This window comes from Natator depressus, chromosome 1 (genome assembly GCF_965152275.1).
Source record: "Natator depressus isolate rNatDep1 chromosome 1, rNatDep2.hap1, whole genome shotgun sequence".
Classification (NCBI taxonomy): Eukaryota; Metazoa; Chordata; order Testudines; family Cheloniidae; genus Natator; species Natator depressus.
In genome coordinates this window covers 238936981-238951488 of record NC_134234.1, presented here as the reverse complement: position 1 = coordinate 238951488, position 14508 = coordinate 238936981, and the positions used below count along the sequence as shown (strand labels likewise).

The 14508-nt window shown below is 48.4% G+C and overlaps 1 protein-coding gene across 2 annotated transcripts in view; it reads left to right on the top strand.

Annotated features, from left to right (window-relative positions):
- WNT5B (Wnt family member 5B) overlaps positions 1–14508 on the top strand; it is a 95749-nt gene that overhangs the window by 76281 nt on the left and 4960 nt on the right. For both annotated transcript variants that reach the window (XM_074938978.1, XM_074938986.1), the window contains exons 2-4: positions 754–902; positions 1641–1888; positions 11172–11464. In XM_074938978.1, coding sequence (XP_074795079.1) covers positions 754–902; positions 1641–1888; positions 11172–11464 — 690 coding nt within the window. The remainder of the gene's footprint in view (positions 1–753; positions 903–1640; positions 1889–11171; positions 11465–14508) is intronic.

Sequence of the window (14508 nt, the reverse complement as noted above, 5' to 3'; positions counted from 1 at the left end):
TCCCTCCGGGGTTATTACAACCCCCAGGCCTTCTGTTCGACCCCTGGAGGGGTCTTGCTTGAGGCAGGGAGGAGAAAGACCCGATGAAGAGGGGACTGCATGATCCACTCTTCTCCCACCAGCGTTAGCCCCATTAGCGGCTCTGTTTTGCCCTTTGCTTTGCAGGCTCTCCTAGTTGTCCTCATTCCTGGAAGATCTCCAGGCGGCTGGCTAAGTGGGGAGGGCTGGATTGCACCCTACTGAGCACGTAAAGAAGGAGTGGGGGTGTAACGGTAGCTATGTAAAAAACATGGGGCGGGGGGGGGGTGCTGCTTTCCTTTCCTTTCCTCTCCTCTTTCTTCTCTCCAGTGCACCCTCTCCCCGCTCACGCTGTCCCTTCCTGTTCTCTCTCCTCACACTCCCTTGTCCGTCCCTTTGCAGGGCTCTTCCCTCCCCGAGTGTCACTAGCTGACAAAGCCTGGAAGTGTTGTGCATTCCCAGGGACCCTGGCGTGCGGACCAATCAAAGGCAGATGGACACTCATAAAAGCCCTGCAGGTCCCTGAGTGCTGCCGGCCGGTCACTGGGGAAGGGAGCAGGGCGGGGGAGGGGTCTGCAGGCAGGGCTGGCTGTGCGCAAGGGGTCCCGCTCGGAGAGCTTTGGAGCAGAGAGAAGTGGGAGGGGGCGCCCGGCTTCCCCGGAGCAGGACCCTGATGTGATCCCCGCACGCCCGTTGGACTCAGGCCCCTCTCTGGGGGTTCTCTTCGTTTTGCAGGGAGCCTTGTCTTGGAGACTGTCGCTTCAAGGGCTCTTCCAAGGGCGCCCGAGCTGGGAAAAGCGCACTATGACTGGGACGAGCCTGCTGCTCACCCTCGCTCTCCTCTGCAGCTGCACCCAGCTCCTGGCGGACGCGAATTCCTGGTGGTGAGTCTCCAGTCACGCCTTTCCATTCGTTGCCCTCCTTTGGGGTGCGGGTGATTTTCCAGTGTCACGACCTCCCCCTGGGCTCTGTAGGGAAGCGGGACTTTGCAGCCCGCGAGGGGAGTCCGGGCTGCCCTTCCCCCGGGCTCCAGGGGCTTTGTGCCCATATTCGAGTGGAAATCGACTGGTTTCGTGGTTTTCTTGCTGTACCTGCAAGAAATCTCCAGATCCCGCCCCCCACACACACACACCTTGGACAGAAACACACGTCCCTTGCCCACCCATTCTGCTTGAGAGAATTTCAGGGATCTCGGATGATTGCCCCTCTGCAGTAAAGCCCATGTGAAAAGGATCGTTAAGGGTTTCCTATTAATTGTCCAACTCTCGACAAACCCCTCTCCTAGACAGAGGAAAATTTCCCGAGTTGGAGGCAGCGCTTATTGGCAGTTCATGGAAACGGGTTCACTCCTTTTTGCAAAGCCTCAGCCCACCCCCTTCCCCATCCCGAGTGTCTCTCTATGTTTTAACTCAGGTTACAAACGCGCTGTGTTTGTTTCTGCCAAAGCCTTGGAAAAGATTAGCATCCTGGAGAGCCCTATCAGAGATCTGCCCTGGGCTGGCAGGAAGGTGCTGGCACGGACGCCCTCTTAGGCGTGGAGACACTTCGAGATCGGAACTCGCTGATTATTTTTTTGGTCTTTCCCCCCCCTCCCCCTTTTTTTGATGTTTTTCTCATTCCAGGTCTTTGGCTATGAACCCAGTTCAGAGACCTGAGATGTACATTATAGGAGCCCAGCCTGTGTGCAGCCAGCTCCCCGGGCTCTCCCCAGGCCAGAGGAAACTCTGCCAGCTCTACCAGGAACACATGGTGTACATCGGAGAAGGAGCCAAAAATGCCATCAAGGAGTGCCAGTACCAGTTTCGGCAGAGGAGGTGGAACTGCAGCACAGTGGACAATACCTCTGTCTTTGGCAGGGTAATGAAAATAGGTAAGGGGCCGGTCAGAGGTGGCAGCAGAGGGAGGATGGGGAGTGGGGGCCTGGGAGGCTGTTGCGTATACTCAGGGCGATGCAGATCAAGGCTGATCTGTTCAAATACACATTTAGACGCAGGGCCACCCGTTAGCGGAGGCTCGAAACCCCCTCTGAACGAAGTGATCTGGTTTCCTGAGATGCGCTGAGCAGGGAGCGCAAAACCCGTCACGTCCGGCAAGGCCCCCTCTCTCTGTCGGCGCTTGGCCGGGGGCACCGGCCTCGAGGGCCTCCCCTAGCCCATCCCACGCCTTAATGCGGAGCCGGGGTTTAGTTGGGGGGAGGTTTTTGATTGTGTTTATTGATTGAGGGGGTGGCGAGGGAGGAAGACAAAAGCAGTACCCGCCGATCCAGGTTAACCTCTCCGGAGCCCCCGGTTGCAGGGAGCGCAGCCCTGCAAAGCGGGGAGATGTGGACTCCCTGCGTGGGGGCCCTTGTTTACCTGGGAGGGAGGTTTGGACAATTCCTACCCCGCTGGCGGTGAGAGGCGCATTGACGGGCCATTGCCGCGCTTGAATCGAGGTGTGACCGGCGACATTGTCCCCGCTCCTTTTGAAATGCAATCCTCCCATGGCAAGGCACTGAGAAATCCGGGCTCAGTTTGATGTGTCCGATCGCCGGGACAATAAAGAGAAGGTGTGAATGGTCGTAGGCCACCCCCCACCATCCCGCCCCTTTAGTCAGGACGCTTCCCACCCCACCCCCACAGCCAATTATTTACTATTGAATGACCCAGGCAGCACTAACACCCCCCCCCCCCCCCGAATTATGGGCTCAGGGATACCAGTTAATGGGGCATGGCCTGAGTCCTCGGGCTTCAGCACCCACGGGGGTGGAGATTGCTAGCTAGGCTCCCTTGGACGCGGCAGGGGGAGCAATAAATGCAGCTTTAGCTTCTCCCTGCCGCCGAGAGCAGCCCGTGTGTCTCTGCTCTGAAGCAGGCCCCGGGAGCAGCAGGCTCCGACCCGCGGCTGCAGAGCGCAGGGGCTGCTAGCGGAGCTTTGCGTTTACAGACTCAGGCTGAGATGCTCGGACACCGCGCTGGAGGGTTGGTCACTGTCGCTGAGCCTGCAGATTGCCAACCCTGTCAAGCCCCGGCGGATTCTCTCTCGCCGTCCATCCCTGTCACATTCCTCTGCCTCTTCCGGACACAGCCCTTCTGATTCCCCCTCCCTGACTCATACTTTCAGCTTCCCACACCGAGTGAGGGGATGTTGCCAAGGTCCAAAGTATATCTGGTGTAGCTAGAGAGAGAGAGAGATGACAAATTCATGGAGGACAGGGCCATCAATAGCTATTAGCCAAGATGGTCAGGGTGACAACTGCATGCTCCAGGTGTCCCTAAATCTCCAACTCCCAGAAGCAGGGACTGGATGACAAGGGATGGGCATGGATCACTCAGTAATTTCCCTGTTTTGGTCATTACCTCTGAAGCATCTGGCACTGGCCACTGTCAGAAGACTGGGCTAGATGGACCATTGGTCTGACCCAGTATGGCTGTTCTTATGTTCTTGAGTCACTGGGTGGGAAACAGGACAGGTGGAGGGACAGGAACCTAAAACATTAACATCTGCCCTCCAAGGAATGAAAAGTGAATCCACCATGAAGGGATGCATTTGAGGATAGAGCTCTGTAATACAATAAAAGGAACTACCCCCCGCCACACCCCTTAGTTTGTCTGGGCCCTTGGTGGGCATTGCTCAGCTAGATCCAAAGCCTGGGGTAAATTTTGGCTCCCAGAAGAAGTTACAGCAATTCCACAGGAACAAAGGCTCGGAAAGTGTCCCATGTAGAAACAGATTCCCTTCCCCTTCAGTACCTCTCCATCCATCACAGTCTTGTCCATGAGTTAAGAGACAAGTCCAAACCAGGGTGGGGAATCAGAGTGAATGAAAGGGAAGCAAGGGCCAGAGGTGAAGGAAAAGGGGGTCAAGGGATGAATAGAGGACACAGGGAGGGTGGGGGTTACTGGGGAGAAGGAGCCAAAATGGATAATGGAGAAGGGGTAGAAACAGAGAAAGGCCCTCTCTCCACCCTTTCAATTACAATGATCTTGGTAACTTTGCCCACTCTTTGGTTTTGGTGGTAAAACAGTGGTGGCCTGTGTGGGTGTGGTGGTAGGTGTCTCTGATGTCTATGGTGTGTGTGGTGCTGGGTGTCTGGTGCCAGTATTGGTGTAGATGTTTCTGGTAGTTATGGTATGGGTGGTGGTGGGTGTCTGTGGTAGAGAGGGTGTGTTTATGCGTGGTGGTGTGCATGTGTGTCTAGTGGTGTGTGTGTGTGGTGGTGGCTGGTGAGGACATAGTTTGTGGTGTGTCCACCATTTAAAAACTTAACTTCTAATACAGATATTTGAACCCGTCCCTTCTGTACCTCGTTCCTGGTTCAATGGGAAGTATATTCTCACGAGGGAGCACACTCAGATACAAACTGAAAACTCTAGAATGGCAAGAAAAGTGATGTAGGTGTTGCACAAATTTACAGATCTATAAATCTGAGGTCTCTTTTGCACAGGACTGGGCTTCACAGTGTCATGAGTTTTATGATAATTCATCATTATTGTTTATTACTGAGGTCAGGTCTACGCTACACTACACTTACATTAGCATAGTTGCACTGATGCAGCTGTGTCGCTGGAGCATGTCTGGTGAAGATGCTCTATGCCGAGGGGAGCCCGCGCTCCTGTTGGCATAATTACTCCACCTCTCACAGAGGTGGAAACTATGTTGGTGGGAGAGCATTTCCTCCTGACATAGCACTGGTGTGGTCAGCGCTTAGGGTGCTGTAACTTGCATTGCTGATGGTGTGTGTGTGTGTGTGTGTGTCTTTTTCACACCCCAGAGCTAGGTAAGTTAGATGGACTTAAGAGGGAGTGTGGACTTGCCCTTTGTCAGTGACAAGCTGCTACACCGGGTGACATTATTGCTGCTGCCTCTTTTCTCCTAGGCTCAGGCACAGTTCTTCTGAATTTTTTTTTTTATTAAATGTCTTCTGTAATTTCCAGTAATTTGAGGAAATCTGTTTTTGATACTGGGGTAGAAATCAAGCCATTTCAATCTCTTCTGTAGCATGTTGGTGTAAAGTCATTCTTCTCCGAGTTTGTACTGTGCTTTTATCCCATTTGTAACCTGTAGGCTTCAATTCTGTTTTGCAGCCTGGTTCCTTTATGCAGTTCCCGTGGCATAAAGAGGCTGGAAACCAGAAGAATTTCCTCACTGGGGAATATCCGCAGTGGTGGCACAGAGCATGTCAGAGGGCATGGCTACACTGGAAACTTCAAAGCGCTGTCGTGGGAGTGCTCCCACGGCAGCGCTTTGAAGTGCGAGTGCGGCCGTGCGCGAGTGCTGGGAGAGAGCTCTCTCAGCGCTCCTGGTAACCCACCTCCACGAGGGGATTAGCTCTGAGCGCTGGGAGCACAGCCCCCAGCGCTCGGAGCCGGTTTACACTAGAGCTTTAAAGCGCTCTGACTTGCTGCGCTCAGGGGGGTGATTTCTCACACCCTGAGCCAGCAAGTTAGGGCGCTATAAAATGTAAGTGTAGCCAAGCCCAAAGTCTGGGGAGAGGAGAAGGGATAAGTAGTGGGAGAATGAGGGTCTGGCCAGAGTGCTCCAACAGTTCTGGTCTGTCAGCCAGCAATCAGGGCATAAATTAAAGAAGCCCCATACACTGCTCTAGGTTATGCTGGGGGCTGCCCATAAGCACCAAAATCCAGGAAGTGCATCCGTTGTGTGAAAACAGCTTTTCCCCTCAGCCTCGTAAGACAACACCAAGCACAGTTTGGCCACAGCTTAGAATGGTAGGCCCTAGTTTACGGTTACTTGAGCTATGTCTACACTAGAGAGCTTACATCAGCGCAGCTGTACTGATGCAGCTGTGGTGCTGTAAGATATCTTATATAGCCACTCTGCCCTTGACATAATTAATCCATCCCCAACAAGCAGCGGTAGCTATGTTGGCGGGAGAAGCTCCCGCCGACATAGCACTGTGCACACTACCACTTATGCCAGCATAATCTATGTCACTCAGGAGGGTGACATAATTTATGTCACTCACACCTCTAAGCAACATAAGTTTTGCCGACATAAGTGGTAAAAGTGTAGACTTAGCTTTGGTCTATGTTTAGTAAGTCTGCCTTAGTTTTGTATATTTTACAGTGGTAAGGCAGTCTGCTAGCATGCAGATTTTGTTCAGGGATGTGTAGCACTTTAACTCGTTGAGTTATATTTGTTTTTCTAAGTGACTGTGTTTCTTTGAGCATTGTTACAGGTTTTGGTCTAGTCTAGTCTCTGGTCTGGCAAAGAGCAATTTCTGATCACTGAGGTACAGAAATTACCCTTCAGAAATTGGTCCATGCACTATAATAGAGATTTCATACATTCCTCAGGCTGTATTTCTTAAAGGGGAGGATAAAGAAACATATAATGTAATGTAAAGAATTTACTACTGGGAGTATCTTCTGAGAGGAAACCATATTCTGTTCCCACCCCAATCCAGTCATTCTCTCCTGACTGGGCCGTCCCAAGTTATCCAGTTTAGCCCTGTAATTTCTAGAGCTGGTTGAAAAATGATATGTTCCATGAAAAATGTCTGAGTTTTGAGTTGGTTTTCCTTCCTTTCTCCCCACCTTTCTTTTCAGTGGTGACATGGAAAAAGGAAAGGGGCAGAAAAGGAAAAACGGGTGGAAGGGAGAGAAAGGGAAAAACCAAAATAATTTTAATATTTAATATTTGTTATAGTAATTGTCAAAATTGGAAAATGTAAGAAAAACAAACATTTTCTGCAATAAAAAAAAGACACTTTTTCATCATAAAAATTTAGAAATATACTTTTTAACCAGCTCTCATTATCTTTTTTGCCTCACTCTTCCACCAAGTTCAGCTCTGCCTCTCCTTCCTTTCCAGGCAATCCCCTTGAAAAGAGTTGCTGGGATTAGCTCACCTTTGAGTCCAGAAAGGAGAGTCTAAAGCTCAAGTTAGCATTTTCACAATTGATGCCTGCAGCCTGTCTTATCACATCCCAATATCTCCCTGGTTTATTCCCACCGCTTTGATTGTGCCGTGGACACTGGAGGGCAGTAGAGTCCACAGAGAAGATTCTGGAGCACTCCATTTGCTAATGTTACTCAGAAGACAGACCTTAAACACTTGGGGAAGCAGAGAGAACCTGGGAACAGAGCATAGAGCAGATGCTGCACAGACAATCACAGTTCTTAGGTGGCCTTGGCATGCAGATGGAGAATGGGAGATATAAAAACAGGAGGCTTCAAATGCTGTGGGATTTATTGCATTAGTCCAAATAACATTTTCTGTAACCTCTGTTCATGTTTGCTCACTTTTAATGAAAATAACTTATTAAACATGTGACATGACTCCATGTCTGTGTGGAACAGGAGTAAATTTGGGTCTGAAATGAGGGATAGCCATTGTAATGAAGGGCACTTGAAAGGGGTGATATCAATGCACCTACATGTGTTCAGATACCACTGTGCCGCACCTTACAAAAACCTTGATAGATAGATCTACATATTTGCTTTGTACTAGAGATAACTCTAGTCTAAACCTGATCGCAACTTCATGACCGATTTGGGGTGTACCAAAACTGTAGGTCCAAGCACCCCCAAACTTCAATTGGTTTGAAATCCAGATTTGAATTTTGCAATTTAGGTTTATGCCTACTTTATCCTTTCAGGACATGGTTCTTAAATATACATCAGGTAGGTGTGCCCAGGGCACTGGTGCTGTCAGACTCCTCAGCTGAACATGCTGTAAAGCCTGGTCTACAGATTTTGTACCAGTATAATTATGTTGGTTAGAGGTGTGATTTTTTTTTTTTTTTTTTACTGATATAGTTATACAGTAAAAGCTGTTTTATCCAGCATGTTGGGGGAATAGGGGGTGTGGGTAAGTGAAAAATGCTGGTTAACTAAGAGGGAGTGAATTTGCATGTGGGAGGGGGTGTGGGGCTGGGATGCGGGAGAGGCTGTGGTGCGTGGGTTCTGGGAGGGGGCTCAGGGCAGCGGGTTGGGGCGCGGGATCTCAGATCCAGGGGGCACTCACCTCAGGCAGCTCCCTGCAAGCGCTGACCTGTCCCAGCCGCTCCTAGGGGTTGGCCGCAGTTCCCAGCCAATGGGAGCTGTGGAGCTAGTTCTCGGGGCAGGACAGGGGCAGCATGCAGGGCCGCCTGCTGCGCCTCCTCCTAGGAGCAGCCGGGACAGGTCGCTGCTTGCGGGGAGCCGCCCGAGGTGAGTGCCCCCTGGATCCGGCACTGTGTGCCCCAACCCGCTGCCCCGAGCCCCCTCCCGCACCCAAACTCCTTTCCAGAGCCCGTGCACCACACTCCCTCCTGCACCCCAATCCACTGCTGATCTCGCGCCAACTGGACTATAAACTGGAATTTCAATGAAGATCAGAAATGCCGGTTTATAGAGCTTTCTGGTTGGTGAAGTGCTGGAAGAAACAGCTTTCACTGTACCTGGTAAAACCCCTAGTGTGAATATAATTATAACTGATATAAAAGTGCCTTATATCAGTATAGCTTATTCCCCTCTCTGTATAGGAATGAACTATACCTGTATATTAGAGAGACGAGGTGTGTGAGGTAATATGTTTTAGTGGACCAACAAGCGTTGGCGCTTACACAGAGCTCTTCTTCAATTCTGTGTAAGCTTGAAAACTTGTCTCTTTCACCAACAGAAGTTGGTCGTATACAAGATATTACCTCACCCATCTTGTCTCTCTAATATTCTGAGACCGACACAGCTACTGTATATTGCAGTGTTGTTGTAGCCATGCTGGTCCCAGGTTATTAGAGAGACCTGAAGAAGAGCTCTGTGTAGCTCAAAAGCGTGTCTCTTTCACCAACAGAAGTTGGTCCAATAAAAAATATTACCTCACCCACTTTCTCTCACTCCACTTGTATAAGCATTTTTGTACTAGTATAACTGCATCCACACTAACAGGGGTTGTACCACTTTAACTATACCAGTATGGATAAGGCTTAACTCAGATACATTACAGCGTGGATGCTGCACACAGCACACGTTCATTGTGGCATAAATATGCTGCAGGACGGCTGCTATACATTCATACAAATACTTATCTGATGGAGGGTGGACCTCTTTCACAGGTTATTTAGTAGCTATTCCTCCTCTCCTTCTGAAACAAGGAAACCAATGCAATAACAGCAGTTGACATGCTATGTTGAACTAAGTAGAAAAACAAAAGCCAAACATAATAGCACATCTCACTTTGCCATAAGAAAAAGTGATTCTGTGAATCATTCCTACTCTCCCATAGTCCCCCAGAAAATGTCACAGATGACTGTACCACTGGGTTTCATGGGAGTTCTCTTTATATGGTATGTCCTCTCCTTGTTTGCATTTCACTAGAAAATTTCCCCAACAAACCACTCTGTGCAAGGGTGGTACCCCTCACAGTGCTGCCTTTGTCTTGGATCATTAACCACTAAACTGGTGATAAGTTGCTACTCTGTAAACTGGTGATAAGTTGCTAATAATGACAGTTTCTCAGGATGTGCAAATTGGAAAAAGAGGACACCCAAAGCACCAGCTCAGTCCTGCGGAGGAGGCCTGACGCATGATTTTCAATGTATTCTTAAAATATCCATTTTTGGTGATACTCTCAGGGTATATCTCACTATAAGAACGACAGTCGTAGTTCCATACTGTAGACACTTGCTATAGTGATGGAAGGGGTTTTTCCATCGCTGTAGTAACTCCACCTCCTTAAGAGACTGTAGTTAGGTCAATGAAAGAATTTTTCCATCCACCTAGTGGTATCTACACTAGTTCTTAGGTGGACTTAGCTAAGGCTGTGTCTACATTGCACTTTTGTCATTAAAACTTTTGTCAGTCAGGGGTGTGAAAAAAACACACCCCATACCAACAAAAGTTTTGATAAGAAAAAGTCCCGGTGTGGACAGCACTTTGTCAGTGGGAGATGCTCTCCCACTGACAAAGCTACTGCCCTTCCTTGGAGGTGGTTTTATTTTGCTGGCAGGAGAGAGCAGTGTAGACATAGCCTATGTCTCTCGGCATGAATTTTTCACATCCCTGAGCAACGTAGCTAGGGTGAACTAAGTTTTAGGTGTAGACCAGACCTAATTCAGCTGAGAAAATTAGTGGGCAGTTTGATATTGGGATTTGGTACTAGTACTTTGGATCTGTAACTCTTCATACTTAGGTTGCTGGTTCAAATGAAGCTCAGGTAATCATTCTCTGTATCACCTGAAGACTGTTTGGTGACATACATGCAAGACTAGGAGTGTCTCAGTTCAGTTCCTTATTTTTATATTGAGTGCTGACATTCTTGTCCATGCAGTACAATACACAAATGGAGCTATGATCCATGCCCCAAGGCATTACAATCTAAACTGGACAGACAATACAGTTAAGATATATAATTTGAGCAGAGGAAGGTGGAAACCTCAAAGCAGGGAAGTTCCTAGAGGACAGGTATTCCTCACTTCCTCAGTTCCATTGACACTAAGACCTTGTCTAAACAAGAAAGTTATCGACCAGTTAATATAGGCCTTGTCTATATGGGAAAGTTTTAACAATAATACTGGTATGGTTATAGTTAGACTGGCATAGTTCCTTGTGTGATGGATCCATGGTGGGGGAAGCTTGGGCTGTTGCTGTCTCTTCTGTAAATAGAGGACTTTCACTTCCACGGTGCTTAACTGGGCAAGCACTATTGGAATACAAATAATAAATAATAAAATTAATAATAACCTTTCACTGACAGCTTCTCCACAAATACACCTCCTCCCCAAATGAGAGTATTAAATGTTTTATTTTTCACTGTGTATATCATTACCAGGAAACAACCTCAGGCCATAAAAGAGATCCCAGTCCCAGCCCAGGTATGTCAGAGAGCCAAGTTTGCTATTGGTACTGACTACACTAAAACTGCTGGGATAGGATAGTCAGAGTCTTGTGGATGGACTCCTTAAATACAAACAAAGTGAGGAATGCAAACCTATGTTATGAACAGCTCCTATTTGAATTACCCTTCCTGTCCATCTCCTATCTGCCAGTGCAGAATTGTTCCTTACAATACATTATCCCATCCTTTTCTCAACCTAATTTTCAATGTCGTGTGCCATTGGGCTCACACCACTTTCCATTGCTGTACAGTTTATTCGGACTCCCCATGAGGGTGTTGTATTTATCAAAGGAGGTTTGTCTTTTGTTAATCTTCTCCTCCTCCTGCTCTCCCAGGTAGTCGAGAGACCGCCTTCACCTATGCCGTTAGTGCTGCAGGGGTGGTGAACGCCATCAGCCGTGCATGCCGCGAAGGAGAGCTTTCCACCTGTGGCTGCAGCCGGACAGCCCGTCCCAAGGACTTGCCCCGAGACTGGCTATGGGGTGGCTGTGGGGATAATGTGGAGTATGGCTACCGTTTCGCCAAGGAGTTTGTGGATGCCAGGGAGAGGGAGAAGAACTACGCGAAGGGGTCGGAGGAGCAGGCTCGCACACTCATGAATTTGCAGAACAACGAGGCTGGTCGTAGGGTAAGCTGGATGCTGGCCCTTTCCTTTTGGTTGGAGCAGAGGCAGATCAAGAACTCATTGTGTGTTTGGGTGTCAAGTCATTCATGGGTGGTGATGAGGAACAGTATTAGTCAGTCAACTGTGGGCCAGAGGATAAACCAGTAACTCCCTTAGTATGGTGCAGGGTCCTGGTTTCACCATTTCTTTGTGAATCCTACAGTCAAGATCAGTTTGGCACTTACAGTAGAACTTCAGAGTTATAGATGCCTTGCCTCGGGAATGGAGGTTGTCCGTAACTCTGAACAAGACGTTGCGGACTTCAGCCATGGGGGAGTTGGGGCTGCAGCCGCAGGGTTGGATGGAGGGGTGAGTGTATCAGGGTTCAGGGTGGGGGGGAGTGGGAGGTTGGGGCTTCTGACCTTAGGGGCTTCCAGGGCTCCCAGCAGGGGGCTCAGGGCTTCTGCTCCCTGGGAGTACCAGGGCTCAGGGCTTTAGACCTGAGGGAAGGGCTGGGGCCTGGGGCTTCAGCCCTGAGGCTCTGTTCCAGCTTCAGCCCTGTGGGGGGCACTGAGGATCAGGGCTTCAGCCCACAAGTCTGCTCCTGATTACTGCCGGGGGGCACTTGCGGCTTCATGCCTGGCTTCAGCCTGGTGGGGGTGTGTGTGTGCTGGGGTTTGGGGCATCAGCCCCACAACTTTGCTCCCAGTTTCAGCTGGGGGAGGCAGGTGTGCCACCAGGGCTCAGGGCTTTAGCTATGGGGAGAGCGCTGGGGCTGAAATGGCACTCCCCACATAGCTAAAGCCCCAAACCCTCCCCCCCGCCCTGCCACTGAAACTAGGAGCGGAGCCCAGCTAGGACTGAAGACCCAATCCCCGACATCCCCTGTGGGGCTGAAGCTGGGAACGGAGCCATGGGGCTGAAGCCCTGAGCCCCAGCACTCCCCCCGGCCTAAAGCCCTGAGCCCCAGAAGCCCCAATCCCCCCCTCTTGAGCCCTGACCCCCACGACACTGCAGCTGCTGCCCCAACCCCCCAGTGTCTGAAGCACTGAGACAGTACAGTATTTGCTTTTTTTCTGTCTGCTCTGCTGCCTGATTGAGGACTTCTGGTTTCACAGGGTGTCCAGTAGAGAGGTAAGTCCATAACCCTGGTGTTCGTATCTTTGAGGTTCTACTGTAGTTTTCTCTGGCCAGCAAGTGAATTAGGGCCAGTGAGGATCTCCAAGGTGTGTCCAAAGCCTTTTGTGTGCTAAACCACTGGATGCCATGGACTCAGCCCTGTTAAATCAATTTTGTATTGCCCTGGCACATTTGGGGATTTGGGCCTCAGTCAGTTTTTCTTCCCAACACACAATCTTACTGGGGTTGCCAAAGTGGGACCTTGTTGGCAGGCAGGGCGGGTGGGGGTGGGGGGCATTCCTGTGACACACTGAATTTTCTTTCACCTGTGTCATTCGTAGATTCATAGAGTTTCAGGCCAGAAGGGACATTTAGATCATCCAGTCTGTCAGAGCATTACATTTCACCCAGTTATCCCTGTACTAAGCCCAATAACCTTTGGCTGACTGAAACATAACTTGTGTTTGGCTAATGCACATCTTCCAGAAAGGCATCCAATCTTGATCTGGAGACATCAGAAGATTGAGAATCTACCACTTCCCTTGGTAATTTGTTCCAATGGTTAATAACCCTCACTGTTAAAATTTTGTGCTTTATTTCTAATTTGAGTTGACTGGCACTAATTGTATTCCTATTCTTTAATTCTCTATCAATGGAATTCTGTATCGATTTTTCCATTATTTTGCCTGGGACTAATGTCCAGCTAATCTACCTTATAGTTACCCAGGTCATCCCACTTGCCCTTTTTGAATATTGGCATAACATTAGCTCTCTTCCAGTTTTCTGAAATTTCCCCAGTATTCCAAAGTTTATTGAAAATGAACATCAGTGGGCCACGATTTGAGGACTTCAATAGCTCAGACATAGGTGAGGTTTTTCACGGGAGTGGGTGGGTGAGATTCTGTGGCTTGCATTGTGCAGGTGGTCAGACTAGATGATCATAATGGTCCCTTCTGATCTTAGTATCTATGAACAGAGATTTCCTCAACCAGCTTTAGGATTTTTGGGTGCAAGTTATTCAGGCTTGTTGATTTAAAAATGCTTAGTAGATGTTGTTCAGTCTCCTCCTCAGTTACTAATGGATTAGAAGGTACTTACCTATCCTGTGATATGTGTAAATCATCCTGCTTCTTTCCAAATACATATCAGAAATATTTATTAAACACTTCTGCCTTTTCATCATTATTAATAATTTTACTCTCTCTAGTTAGTAACAGGTCTATATCATTATGAGGATTTCTTTTGTTCCTGATATATTAAAAAAACTCATTATTGTCCTTAGCTGTGCCAGACATGGATTTTTCCTTATGTCTTAAGCTTCCCTTATCAATATTCTGCACTTCATAACTTCTAATTTATGTTGATTGCCATCTATTTCTCCCCTTTTCCATTTTTTATATATTGCTTTTTTATTTCTAATTGCTGCTTTCACTTTGCCACTGAACTTGGACAGTCTTTTAGCCAGAGTTGTTCTCTTTCTTGATTGTGGAATCATGATGTGTCATAAGCACAGATGTTAGCGTACTGCTATGGGCTTTTGCATTCCTGATCACTCCTTTTGGAAAACCAATTTTGAGGTAAAATTATGGTTGGTGAAAGGCAGCAGACTGACAGCTCTGGCACCTAACATTTCTTTATTCTTTGAAGAGCTGAGGAGCTTGGATTATAACTGCCCTTTCTTTGGAGAGGCTGCTGCAGTTTTTTCATTAAACAACCATGTAAATGTTTAATTATTCTCACTAGTATTAGGATCAAACATAGCAAATAGCAGCCAGTAGACTAGGGGTTCATCTAGACTACAATAATGCTATGTGAGGGGATCAAATTAGTAGACGTTTGTCTAGAACATGGTTAAAATCCAGTTCTGTCTTGTCATGTGAACAGGAATCCAACTGTGTCACAACCTCAAACAGTGCTATAGCTTTGTACAGAGCTGGGTCGTATCATGG